This window comes from Quercus lobata, chromosome 1 (assembly GCF_001633185.2).
Source record: "Quercus lobata isolate SW786 chromosome 1, ValleyOak3.0 Primary Assembly, whole genome shotgun sequence".
NCBI lineage: Eukaryota > Viridiplantae > Streptophyta > Magnoliopsida > Fagales > Fagaceae > Quercus > Quercus lobata.
Window position 1 is genome coordinate 8,685,057 of NC_044904.1, and position 14,239 is coordinate 8,699,295.

At 33.4% G+C, this 14,239-nt stretch overlaps 1 protein-coding gene across 3 annotated transcripts; it reads right to left on the reverse strand.

Annotated features, from left to right (window-relative positions):
* Nucleotides 1–3,558: 3,558 nt before the first annotated feature.
* On the reverse strand, nt 3,559–12,777 carry LOC115977385 (uncharacterized hydrolase YugF). 3 transcript variants are annotated; one of them, XM_031099215.1, is made up of 9 exons: nt 12,337–12,775; nt 10,161–10,253; nt 8,806–9,017; nt 7,954–7,983; nt 7,534–7,678; nt 7,369–7,441; nt 5,733–5,879; nt 4,817–4,942; nt 3,559–4,001 (listed from the first exon to the last, which is right to left on the reverse strand). In XM_031099215.1, the coding sequence occupies exons 1-9, from the start codon at nt 12,603–12,605 to the stop codon at nt 3,906–3,908; spliced, it is 1,191 nt and encodes a 396-aa protein (XP_030955075.1). In that variant the 5' UTR covers nt 12,606–12,775; the 3' UTR covers nt 3,559–3,905. The 3 variants fall into 3 exon arrangements, with proteins under 3 accessions (XP_030955075.1, XP_030955086.1, XP_030955081.1); XM_031099226.1 differs by lacking the exon at nt 4,817–4,942 and having other exon boundaries at nt 12,337–12,777; XM_031099221.1 differs by lacking the exon at nt 7,954–7,983 and having other exon boundaries at nt 12,337–12,773.
* Nucleotides 12,778–14,239: the final 1,462 nt, after the last annotated feature.

The window sequence follows — 14,239 nt, forward strand, 5'->3', positions numbered from 1 at the left end:
ATGAAAATAAATCCTCTCAAACAATCACTCAATAGATTATACTAGAGACAAACTCAAATCAATGTTAAATAAATATAAATAAACAATGAGCAATAGAGAGATTGCGGTCTTCCAAAACTAGATGAGAGTAGTGTTGTGTGCTTAGCTTCTCTTATAATTTGTGAGTTTAATTAGTTCAACTAGTAAAATTTTTTGTCATCAAATAAGAGATATGAGTTTCAAACCCCACTAATATAAAAAATTGATTGATGTTTTAATTACTTGATAATAAAACAATCATTATGGAATGAGTATCATAAGTTGAAATTCTATTATATTATATATACATATATATTTATTTATATATATATAAAAAATAATAAAATATTAAAAAAGCCTTCTTTTACAAGTCCTGTACCCACTTATATGTTTCTTTTTTGGGTATTTGGTACACTTGTAAATGATGACCACTTCATCATCCATGACCTAATTATGATAGGCAAGGTCATGGTATAAAAATGGGGTTTCAATTGAAGCGTGCGTTAAAAATGATGATGATGTGGGGACCAATGTGAGCCCACCACTGATTAATTCAAAGGATTTCGTGCTTAATTATGTGCTTCAATAATCATGTCAATTGCTATTGGTGAGATCCACATTAAAACAAGTAGGAACCAGAAAGACAATTAAGTTAACCAGTTCTTTTGTTTTTAGACCTCGGTCCTCTGCCATATGGAAAGTGTGACCCATTACCCCCATATGCTCTTTCTACATGAAAGCCATTATAAATTATTCCATTCAATAACTCTATATATATAAAACAAAAATTCACAGTGATTTTTCACAAAATATTGAGTGGCTTATAAAATAAAAATGGTTTTGACCGTAAATGACCCCATGTGAATGCGATGTTACTTCAATCATAATCACCTTGAATTTTGTTGGTTGGTGGTTTCATCATAGATTTTGAGAAAAATCAATATTTGTAGGAAAAGAATGTGAAAGTAATGGAGGCAGGAAAATTTTAGCTAGCAAACCTTTTTTGGGTCCTTTTCAATGGCCTATTGGTCCATGATTTATTTTGTGCAACTCAAGATTCATGCAATCAAGGAATTCAAGAATTTTTAAATTCTGTAGTACTTACAAATTTCAAAAAAAAATTCATAAGGTTTTTCTCCCCTGGGAAATTTTGGCTACCTTTTTGGGGTCCTTTTCAATGACTATTGGTCCATGACTTATTTTGTGCAATACAAGATTCGTGCAATCAAGGAGTTCAAGAATTTTTAAATTCTCTGTACTTATAAATTTCAAATTTTGTTTTAAGGTTTTTTTCCCCGCATGCACGTTTAAGCACAAAAGATGATTTTAAAAAATGCTTCTCCATGTTTTATTTTTTTTTATTTTTTTTTATTTTTTTTTTTCCCTTACAACAAGTGTGCAGAGGGGGTTTCAATTATTCAAATCTAAGTTCTTCCTAAAGAGAGAATTAAGGTAATGTCATTAAGTTATAAATCTCTTAACATTCCTCCATGCATATTGTTCCTAATTAATTTACTTATCCTCCTTTGACTTGAATTTTAATTTTGTTCACTCAATAAATTAGTTTTAAGACACTAAAACATGTTTTCTTTTTTAAATGAGACTACTAGAACGTGGTTGATTCAATGTCCGTTTGGAAACAATTTATCTAGCTTTTTGCTATAAGTATCATAGATAAAATCTAAAAACTAAATAAAATAAGTCGATTAATTTTTTTTTTTTTTTGAAAAAACTGTAGCAAAAAAGAAAAAGAAAAAGTTAGAACAGGACCCACAATAAGCAAAAAAAATACTTGCATTTTGAGGGGGGAAAAACAATAGCATAAGATCCACGTTCAGTTAATTGTATTGATTTTTTTACCAAAAACATAATAGTGGGAGCCATAAAAATGGAGAATGAATCTCCTTTATTGCGGGACCCACATAGAAACTACAAACCGTATGAATGAAAAAATAAATAAAAAAAACTTATAATCCAATCCCAAACGCACACTAGTGTGACGAATGTCAAGCGTCAAATGATTTCAATTTCATTATTTAAGCTTCGAATAGGCCACTTATTGAAAGGATGAGTTCGAGCCCTTCTTTTCTTTCATTTTGGCCTAAGCTTAAAGTTGAAAAAAGTTGTTGATTCATATGCCAGCCAGCTCGCTCTATCCTAGCCTAGCATTAGAGTGTATACATATATATTCTAGGAGCTATTTCTGACCTACTAAATTCCTAATTAATTTGCAGTTCAATATATGAATTTCCACTCCCAATGACTATGAAACAGAAAACATGAGCTAAATGTGAATATTTTTTTGGTAAGATTGTCCCCCTACTCTAAATAAAATATGCATCAATGGTTAGTAGTGATGGTTACTTACATAGATCCATATGGTGGAATCTAATTTAAGAGATGGTCTAATCATAGAAAAATTTGAAGTCAATATTGGGGGAGGGGAGAGAGACAGAGAACATAAAATAAAAAAGTTAATGATGTGATTGGTTAGGACATAAATCATTTGTTCAACTTTAAATTTAAAGTTAAACTATAAAAAATTCAATTATCAGTATCACATAATGAAATTCTAAAATTCACTTAATTCTACGATAAAGTTGAATGAAGCGTACTATGAAGAATAAATTATAAACTACCCCACCCAAAAGAAATAAAAGGATAAGTTTCAGTCAGTTCAACTAATAAAGTGGTAAAGTCTCTTATAGTCAAATAGGTTTGAACCTCGCCTAGACTAAAAAATTCATTAATTTTTTAACCTAATGATAAAAATATATCATCATGGAGAGGATAACATAAGTTGAAATTCTATCGCTTCTATAAATAAATAAAAAATTAATAATTAGGTTGAGATAATTAGTAATATGATTCATTTTGATTGGGGACTTAGACCCACATCAATATTTGTAATAGAGAATCAGACACAATATCAGAAGCGCCAAACTGATGCCATCCACAATATGTGTTTCACGAATGTCAGAACAATATTATCCTATGCAATGGCCTCCTCTGACTGGTTCACAACAGTTAAAAGTCAGCTAGCAACATATAAATTCTATGCATATCTCAACCAGTCACATACACAGCTGCTAAGATGTGAACCTATTGTATATTTTATTTTCTCTTCCATAGGAAATTAGGCACTGAAAACTTCTTGCTTGCCAGGCCAGCCAACAGGTCCTTTTATTTTTCTGGTTCATAGGTATTGTATTTATCACAGATTCATGTCCTTGAGATCACAAACTATCTATTTATGTGTCATGTGCATGGTCACCAAACTTGTCAATTTTCTGCATGCTCATAATTGCTTGCTGAATAGACACATATCCTTTCAAATAGGCCTAAAGAGTTAAAAGAAGTGATTCACGTAAAATGGACAAGTTCAATTTGCTTTCCTTAGCCAAATTTGACACGACTTTCAATAATTGAAGGGTCCCTCCACCATAACCAAGTTAATCATGAGAAGATGCACCTATATCAATGGCACTGTGACTGTCTTTTAGTCTCAATCAATCCTGGGAAATGGGATGACTATAAACCAAACCAACCAGTAAATTTGATGCATTTAATTATAAACAAGTGTGCTTATACAAAACTTAGACATATAATTACAGATAGTCTAGGAAGGTTTAGAATTTGAAGATATATAACAAATGTGGTCCGAGCCAAAGCATTTTAAAAGTTTGGATGAATGAAATGCCACAAATTTCATGCATCAAATCAAGTAGTGCTGTAACCCCACGTTTGAACATGACTGTAGACTGTAGTTCAAAAGTGAATTAATGTGGAACTTGACGACCAGCAGTACTGCCTTTGGGAAAGGATAGGCCATAAAATTTTTTGAGACGCACTAAGAAGGAACAGCAACAACCTGAGATGCCACTGGATCAGATAGTTGTGGAGACACTAGTTGATGTTGATGGTGTAGCATGGCGTGCAACAAATGACTCGACAAGTGGATTCACAAGGTGAGGTGCTTCATCCTTTATTGCAATCAACAAATTATTGAAGTCAAAAAGTTATTATCATCAAACATATTCTATAGTTCATATAAAAATTTGGTCAATAATGAGCAACTATATTTATAGTATGGACAGGGAAAAGAAAATTTGTTTCCACAATTGATTAATGAATGATTTTGCATTGATGGAACACCAGAAACCAGTGCTTTGGAACCAAAATGATAGCATGTGCATAGGAAGTTCTGTTAAGAGCCTAACAGCCCCTACATATCAAAACTTTGGGTTCATTTCAATTTTATTTATGTTTCCTAGGAGATTCAGAACTTTTAAAAACTACTTTTTTTTAATCATTTATAAAATTTATATTATAATCCTTACTATCTTACAAGTTTTGCAGGAGCTACATTTTGAAACCAAAAATAAATCAATATAAGTATATAAATAGTAGACAAAGTTTTCCTCCAAATTGGTTTGAAGTAATCTTATTCAATTTGTTACGTGGCAATTAATAAAACCATCCACGTGTATTATTTAAAAAAGTCACATGACTTATTAAATATGTCATATGACTAAAAGTACATGTAGATGGTTTTATCAATTGCCACATGGGTTGGAGAAATTTTCCTCTAAATTAGTTTGGAGGTAAACTTTTTCCATAATTAACCCCCAAAAAAGGTGTAAAATACTAATTATTGTCACATAAAAACACTACCAAATCAATGCCTCCACATGTACCTGGGTGGGTGGTGGCCTGGTGGGGTTTGTGTGTGTGTGTGTGTGTGTGTGTGTGTGAGAGAGAGAGAGAGAGAGAGAGAGAGAGAGAGGGGGGGGGGAACCTGGGGGCAGTGCCCAACATTGGGGAGGACAATGAAGTCTTCAACAGAATCAAAATTCTCATAGTTTCTTCCAAGCTCAAGGGGTTCCCATGGATCCTTGTCACCCCATGCTATTAAAATAGGACACTGTAATGAAGAAAAAAGAGGGGTCATTACCTAGTGCTATTACCATTAAGTGGATAGAATTTCCTCCAAATCATTACAGGACAATTGAAATTACCTATTCATATGTACTTTCAGTTACATGATTTGTGGCTTGTTCTGAATTTAGATTACTTATTGAACCAAATAAACATTGATGGTCATACAAATTGCATGGATTAGAGAATATTCCTCAAAACTAGTTTGGAGTAAAACTCTATCCCATTAAATGGGATGCTAGAAGGGTGGGTAATTTGCAATCAACAAATTACCCACATGCCTTTTATCTTATGACTTTTTGTCATTTTAATGGTTGGGTAAATAGAGAAGGGTGAGATAAATTGTAAGATCTCATCTACTTGTAGTAGATAAAGATTGGATTTCTTTTGAATTTTAATTTACATTTATCTTGTAAAGCCATCTATTTATATGGCTTAATGTTGAATAATAAAGGAGGCTGAAAAATATTGTTATTGAATGAAAATTTCACTTTGGAGGTTTGGACTCTTTCAAGGCAGTCCAATTTATCAAACTAATGACCTTGGTAGTTGGTTCCCTCAAAGCAACCAAAAAAAATTGTACACACAACATTGCCGTTGTTGTTTTCTTTTTTCTTTTTTTTTTGGGGGGGGGGTTGTTATAAAGTGGCTGCTCTCAATACTTGGATTAGTAGGAATGTAGGAGGAAGTTTCACACATATATACTTAAATAAGGCTAGAGTAGGATTTCAATCTCATATTATAAATAAAAAATAAAAAATTATCTTCAACCTGACCTTTACTTGAGGCAGAAGTTCCTCAGGAAGAGGGCCAGCCGAGTAGCAAATAAACTCAAGAAACACATCAGCAGCACCAGGTTCTAGTCCTGGATTAAGTATTTTCTGAACTAGTTCCTCTGTCACTTGGGAGGTGTCATGGTAACACTGAAATGATATCCATTATTCATCATAAGCAATCGACAGCAACAATGGTAGAACTGTATTCATTATTTTCATTTAGGAAAAATTATCTTGTGAGACCAGCATATACACTGCCCCCTTCAATATATGGCTCCCACAAGTGTGTGTGGCCCACCAAATGTGAGGTGGGTGGTACATAAACCGTCTCACAAGATACTTTCTCTACAAACTAGTTAGAATAGGTGTTGTAAAACGTTTACATTCCCTAGTGTGCACAGATTCACTGCACTTCCTACCGTCAATTGTCAGTCTATGACAACTTGTAAACCTTTTCTCTCTAGACTAACACTTTTGACTTGAATAGTTCAGTAAATCAAGCACCGCAACTCCAGAAATGAAATCTCACTGTAACTTTTAAATGATTTAAGGTTCGATTTTCAAGGATGCTTTTTATTAGGCAAGAAATACAGAGAATATGTAACTCAAAGACAACATAGTCAAGCAGGTCCCACTCATAGAATATTTTGTCTTTTCCCATACATACACTTGACACATCAATTTATATGCATAGACAAGCTTGCCAACTAGTCTAGTACTTGCTCCACTTTTCCACCATTATGCATTAAAGCGTTTTACTTGTGTATGTAAAAAGGGAAGAGGTGTAAACTTCTCCACTTTTTGTGATAAGGAATCTATAACAGTCATTCAACTGGGAATAAAACGAGCATGTACCTTAATCAGATCAAATTGGATGGCATCGATAAATTAAATCCAAGCTTACTTTTTAAAGATCTAATGCATATGGGATTAGATTCAGAATCAATCATTTTTCAAATAGTAATTTCAGTTCAATCTATAACCTAAAATCTTGATCACATCACAGGCCAACACATCTTCCAAGGAAGACTCATGATTTCAAAATAGAAAATCTCAAACTCAACTTAGCCCATGGAATGTGTATTACAATCCTAGTTTTACGGCTTTTGCCAAGTTAACTATGGGTCATGGATCATTGGTTGGGTCAAACCAACCCAATTACTAACACACCATTTCAATGCACCTACTCCATTGCAAAATAATCATAAATAACTACAGATTAAAATTTTGTGTGGGAGACAAAGTCTAGAAGTTGAAAGAAAAGAGGAAGGAAAAAGTAGAAGATTTAGAAATACCACCGTGGTGAAAATTCTGGGAAGAGTATGTATTCTTTTGGATGAGAAGATGAAAAAAAAAAAGCAAAAAGGAGAAGGATAATTTATCCTTCTGGAGAATTCCATTCTCAACATTTGAAAGCATTTGTGCATAATTATAAGTGATGTCTTGGATTACACAAAGAAAGGTCTAAGACAAATTGTAAACCTAATAAAATTTTGGTGAAACTTTGTTTTGTTGAACTACTATAAATTGGTCCTAAATCATAATTCAAATCAGCCCTTGATACCATTAGTAGTCATCAGTGCTAATTTAGCACTGATGACTATGTGAGAAATACCAATTTGATATATAGGAATACCTGGCAAAGAATACCCCTCACAGAGTCTGGAGTGGCAACACTTTTGTAGAAATATTTGCCCAGAGCAGTATTCCTGGCAAAACAGCACAACTATCATAAAGCCTACATATGCAACCTTAGAACTCTAAAAGCTCATACAAGGGAGCTATTGGGTCAAATACTTACCTCAGCAAATTCTGGAATGATCTAATTAAAGGTTTTCCAAACCAGGGCTGCTTCTTAATATGAAGCATACGAAGAGATATGTTTAAAAGGATAATGCCTTTGCAGATCTGTGGTGCCATAACTGCTGCCTGAAGACCAACAAGCCCTACATAAAGACCAGAAAAAGAAGATTCTTTAACGGTATCATGTGATCAACCTTAAAATTGTGAATTAAAGAACTGTTTGATATCTAAGGCTTCACTAGTTTTCCTAGAAAGTAGCACTGAAGAAACATATCAATGATTTGAATGGGGTGGCCATCATTTTGATGGAAATACTTGTATCCTATTGTCTTTGAAGACAAGCATTACAGAAACTGCTGTGAAGGTCACAGAGAGCATATTTTGCAGCAGTATCTTCCCAAAAAGGAAAAAATCCTACACAGGTCAAGAAGATGATCCTTCTGGTTGCCTGATATACAGATCAAATATAAATATGTTTTAAAATATAATTCTAAGCAGCAAGTATGAACAAAACAAGAGAGGCAGGAAAGCACAGCACACAGGCATGCATAACACTAAATGATTAGAGACTATCTTATAAACCAAATCTGAAAACACATATGAACATGACAAGAAAGAAAAAGAAAATATGCATTTATCAAATGCTACAAGAGATGAAAGTCTAAGTACTGTATGACCAAAGTCTAGCCAGAACAGGCAAGATTGTTCAGAATTTAAATTAACACTTTTGTCATACAATTTCCAATGGCATCACAAGGATGGCAGGGATACCAAGTTCCTGGCTTGAGAGTTTGTAAGCCAACTTGATTCCAAGTTTGTCTAAATCAACCCAAAAAGTCAGAGATGATTTACACCCTTTTATTAAATGTTCCTGGAAATATTGGGAGTACTATTTATTAATATGCAAAACACAGAACATGTATAGCAGAGCCATGCATTATGAAAACTTGCTTTAAGACCCAAGAAGTGGTACCAATATATGATGAAATGGAAAGGCATTGAACCATAATAAAATAAACTGAAATATGATTCTCGCTGACCAAAAATCAGTTGTGAAGTAAATGCTGTTCTTGTGGTTCTTATAATTGAATAAAAGTCATAAAATCTAAATTTAATTCTACAATAGCATACTGCCTAAAGATGGTGTGTACAGCTGCTAAAAAAAGAAAACAAAAGGATTCACAATAAAAACATGCATAGATTGGTTAAACATTAAAGCTTAGAGTGAAGGATTAATTAACATGAGCCAAAACATTCAAAAGGTGGTCACCTCCAATGGAATTGCAAATAAAGAATGCTTCATCCTTAATCACATCTATGCAAAACTCATTTAGTTGGGTGGCCCATGTTTCAAATGTATAGAAGAGGTTGTCTCCAAATTGACGAGGATTTGGTTTATCCGAATATCCATAACCAATAAGATCAATTGAGTATACCCTATGTGATTTTGCCAGAACGGGAATATTTTTCCTCCAATGATCACTGCAACCAGCCACAACTGAGTCACAAGTACTAACAGACACTTCAAGTACAGAATCACAGATACTGGAGAACAAAACTTTTAAGAAATCAACAGTTCTTATATTGAAACATGCATAAACCTTGAGAAGCTAGGCATGCAAATCTTTCAACATTATAAATTAAAAGAAATATAAAGATAAAAAAATCAGGTTCAAGCTTTTAGATTGTGACCAAAACCCTGCAAGAGAAATTGAGACTGCTCACAGTTCCTTGGATATATAAATCAGTTTTATATATTTTTTATTCTGTAATGCTAATGGCTGATCAGCTACTGGCTGATCACATAATGTATAACTATTTATCTTGTACTTTTCCTATTGATCTAGGCCACTCTGCAATGTGCTTGTAAAGAAAGGTGTAAAATTATGCATACTAGGTCACTCTCATGAATTCAACTTGACCTGGTATTATTAATCAAGACCTGATTCATCTTTTCAATGTAGATATATATTTTATCCATTTAATTGTTCTAATGTGGACTTTACATGAACATTTTGATTATTACATGGCACATGTGACACCTAATTCCAAGCATATCAGGGACCATCAGTACTGTAGTCAACCTGGATGATCTTAACCACGATCATAAAACTCTGTTTACATTTTGATTTCATAGTCACTGATTGGAGAATTGGTCGTTTCTTGTGCATAAAACAAAGGAAAAATACGGACCAGCTAATTGCAGTTTTTTTTCTGCATGTAATTTATACCAAATGTTTCCCTGCAATGCTGTATTGCAGAATAAGAGCAGACAAAGAGATTATCAATATGAAACACAGTTTTACAATTAAATGAGGCCCTTCTGTGGTTCAAACTTCTGCAATGAACAAACTTCACAATATTATCCACTATCATATTAGCTGACACCAAAGATTTACCATACAACCATATAGGAATATACTTCAACCGTTTGAAATTTAACCTTGTGTGCAACTTGTCCCACCTGCATAGTCCCTAGTTTAAACCAAAGTTCAAGTACCATACCATGCATGCAATTAGTACATGAATTTTTATGAAGCAAGAAAGCGTTTGGCTATTTGTGCATTTGATACCTATAGCAATTACGTGTCTGCTAATGAGAAGCAAAATGTAATTGATGTAGACCTGTTTGCTCCAAAACCATGAACTAAAACTAACGCAGGGCCACTGTTCCCAGAATACTGATAGCGAATAGAATAACCCCTCCAGTTCCATATGCTACAAGACAAGAAGATAAACCATCACACATTAAGAAAAACATGTTGGTTGAATCCAATGATAACAAAAATAAAACAAAAAACAAAAAAACAAAACAAGATACAGAATAAAGACCCAATTCATGGGAACAAATTACCAATGCAAAAAAGTTAATAGAGCTCTGAATGTTGTCAACCACCATTTTCTTCCACATTTTTCATTTAAAATCATTAAAAAAAAAATGTGCGCGCACACACACACCCTCATATAGACCTATAGATTGTATAATAGTAATTTAAAAGAAGCAGGAAATAGAAGAATATAAGGTGGATAATGGCAATTTTATGGAAAAATCTATGAACTCTTATATTCCCTGGGGAAGGGCAAACACAAGGGGACTCTAATTAAGCGTACTATATCTCCACATTATTTTGATTGAGGCATATTGACCCATCATAGAAATATTTGAAATGGGAAACAATCCAAAGTCTTTAATAGATAGAACCACTGGAAGTTTGATATTAGGCTCATTTCCCAAACCAAAATTACACTCTTCATCAAAGTGAAATTTTCCAGCATCTAGAATAAATAGGACAATCAAACAGCCATAATTCTTTCTATACAGGAGTCACCAACCAAGAGGTATCTAAGTGGTTGGGTCATCTTCAGAAAATCCAATATTAAAAAGGTAACATTTATGGCCTATTGAAAATAAAAAGGTCAAGATATTTTGTGTTACTAGACGTGTGTTGATGTCAGATCATATAGACCAAGATTAATATTTATTTTACAATCATCGAATGACATAAACCATGTCTTGCTCTGGTTTGACAGAAACTTGTTCTCATACCAAAGTTCGTAATCACTTTCACACCTACTGGCATATAGTTACAAATTTGAAGATGAGAAAATCTCCAATCTAGGACTCACCTACACAGACATGGTTTTCTTAACGATGGAATGGAAAATACTAGAAGGGGCTCAACTCATGCAATGTCGACAAGACAGAATTGTCAGCCTAGTGATCTAAAAAAAAGGCAAAACAGAGATTTGAATTTTAAAATAAGCTGGGCGCAAAACCCCCTTTGCTGGTAGCTACTTAAAACAATTGGAATGCTAAAACAAAAAACAAGGGCATTGTCATGACCGTAAAGAGGAAGGAATTCAGCCTAAATTGTTGTAGAACATGACTGGTGACTTCCTAAAAAGTATCACAAAAACATTTGAGAATTTGACAAAGCAAGAAGCCTCATTTATTTAAGGTCCTATGTGTTTTTCTGTCTTAGTCCTCTACATCTTTCTCTTTAACATAAGAAACAAAAATTTGCAATTGAGGATGTTGAGATGGATGGATTGTAATAGAAGATATGATAAAGTAAGAAATGCACCCATTCAGCCATTCCTAAAGTACTTGTGTCATCACCATCAGGGAAAAAAAAAATGAAAAGTTGACTAACAAAATTAGTCCTTTACAATGAAGATTAATGACTGCAATGGTATAAAAGAGTGCTTGTTGAAAGAGCAAGAGGGTAAAGTCTGAAAGAGGTAGATATTCATGTTTTCCTTTAAGTAACATTCATCAGTTAGGAAGAACAGGATGGCTGATTAACACAACACTGTAATTCCCATTTTAAAGAGCATCAAAATAGAAATAACCTAGGAAGCACGGACACGGTTATGACAGTGACCAAGCAATTTTTGAAAATTATAACATGAAACAGCTAGTACGACACCGGTATGGCACAAGTAAGACACGGATATGGCACGGGTATGACACTCTTAATGAGCATACATGCTTCCTAGGAAATAACTAAAACATCAAAAGAAGTCAAACACTAATTGTACATTAAATCAGAAACACTCATTCAACAAATTGACCACAATGTGGCACAACTAACTCATAATCACATTCAAAAAAAATTTCTACAGTTAAAATACACACACACACGCACATAATCAACTAGTTTCTTCTTTTTTGGTCTGGGCAGAACAAACATATGAACTCAAGTCTTTGAACTTTCTTTTTCACTAAGTTTCTTGGAAAACAAACATAACCTAATAACCAAAGAAACTTTAAAAAGAACAAAGATTGAAAACCCATTACCGGCTTTGAACTTCAATCCCGGGGTCATTGTTCGATACCATGTCCTGAGTGGAAAGGCCATTCTCTTCAATCTGATCATTCAAACGAGAAAATGCCACAAACCCATTTGAATTAAACCGATGAAGATTAGAAATTCTGCGAAGAGTTGGATATTGTTGGAGATGGGTTCTGCATACAATCAGCTTCTTGTTTCTTGGAGAAGACAGAACTGGAAAATCTGGTTTTGACAATGGCAGTGTAGAGGAAGCAGTAGTAGTAGTGCTTGCCATATAGCTTTTGATAAAGAGAGAAAATACAAGAGTCCCGACCGAGGACGAGGAGTGAGTGTGTAAGTGTAATGAAACTGAGAGTGAGAGAGAGCTCACATGAATGGTTTACAATGGTTGTTCAATGGGTAGTTTTTAGAGGTTAAGGACAGTGGCAATGGTTCAATGTTTCATGTTTGGAATTTGTCCACGTTGCCAATATACTGCTGTCCTATGTGGCATGTCTATGTATCTTACAGTCGATGACATAGATAATATTTTCTTCAATTTATAGCCATGTTAAAATACTTATTTAAAGAAAAATATATAGGAAAGTACATATGGATCAAGTCTTTTTTTTTTTTATAGCTTAAAAAAAAAAAGTTTATGTATATATATATTTTCTTGGGAAAAATATGAAAGTTATGGTTTGGACTTTGGAGAGAATAAAAGTATATTTTGATCATTTTCTTTGGATTTCATGAAAAAGTATCCTTGCAAATAAGTTTGAAATACTTAGAGCATTCACATCAATTTGTGTAAAATTTTATCTATTTTTGTAAAAAAATTTACTTTTCTATTTTACACAATCACTTCCCAAAAACACCGTCAACAAATTATTTATTATACACTCTATTTTATTTAAATAATCATTATTATTATTATTTTTATTATTATTATTATTATTATCATCCCAAACCCACAAACGCTCACTTCTCTGGCCTCTCACCTCTCTCTTAGTCGTTGCTGATACTTTGCTTGTTCTTCTTCTTCTTCTTTGCAATCTAGGTTTGATGGTTCATACTGATTTTGTATATGTGTTTGATTAGTTTGGGATATGAATGTACAAGGCACGTTGCTGGGATTCAAGAGAAGATAGTGAATGAATAGAGTCAAGGGAAGAGAGAGAATCTTATGGGAGAGGTGAGAGAAAAAAAAATTTGTAAATAAAATACAAAGCTACAATCGCTATATATATTTACACGGTTACTGCAGCAAAAATGTAAATACAGTATTATAGATAAACTGATATGGGTAGTTTTTGAGCAAAAATATGTAAATTTGAGATATTTTTCTATATACACCCACTATGTGAGTGTTCTTACAAGCCTATGACAGGAAATTATATTGATTTCTCAAAATCAAACAATTAACAATCAAATTAGAAGCAATGCAAAAAATGGATAATAATCATGTAATACTAGCCTCATCACACGCACTAATCATGTGATCAATGGCTTTTTATTTTTTTGGTTTAATGTCAAAACTTTCCCTTCATCCCAATTTAAGGTTTATGTGTTTGTCCAATGATATTTATACATCTTTCAATCCCTGATATAGCTAGTAGTGTGATGATACATGTTAGAGAAATTACCAATAAAATAATATTTTAATTACAATAAAAATATAAATATAAACAAACAATGTCGGACTGAGGCACGGAAATCTCGCTCTCTTTAAGGAGATTTAAGCCCTCTGCGGTTGGTAAAGCTTAGAAACCGATGCAGCATAAATTCACTTCTGACTTGTTCCCTCCAGGATATAACAGCCCAACAGTTCGTTGTGTAACTTGAACCAACTCTACATAAGTGGTTGAGCTCAAAGCTCCACCAAAAGAAACACCTTTCTTTGGCCCAAAATCTCTCAAGTATTTAGGA

What these genes read in the sequence shown, in the direction of transcription:
- LOC115977385 (XM_031099215.1), bottom strand. Translation starts at nt 12,605, where the DNA reads ATGGCAAGCACTACTACTACTGCTTCCTCTACACTGCCATTGTCAAAA. An exon ending in GGATCATCTTCTTGACCTGT is followed by an intron (nt 7,679 to 7,953) that starts GTAGGATTTTTT and finishes GTCTTTATGTAG; the next exon opens with GGCTTGTTGGTCTTCAGGCA. An exon ending in TCATTCCAGAATTTGCTGAG is followed by an intron (nt 7,442 to 7,533) that starts GTAAGTATTTGA and finishes CTGTTTTGCCAG; the next exon opens with GAATACTGCTCTGGGCAAAT.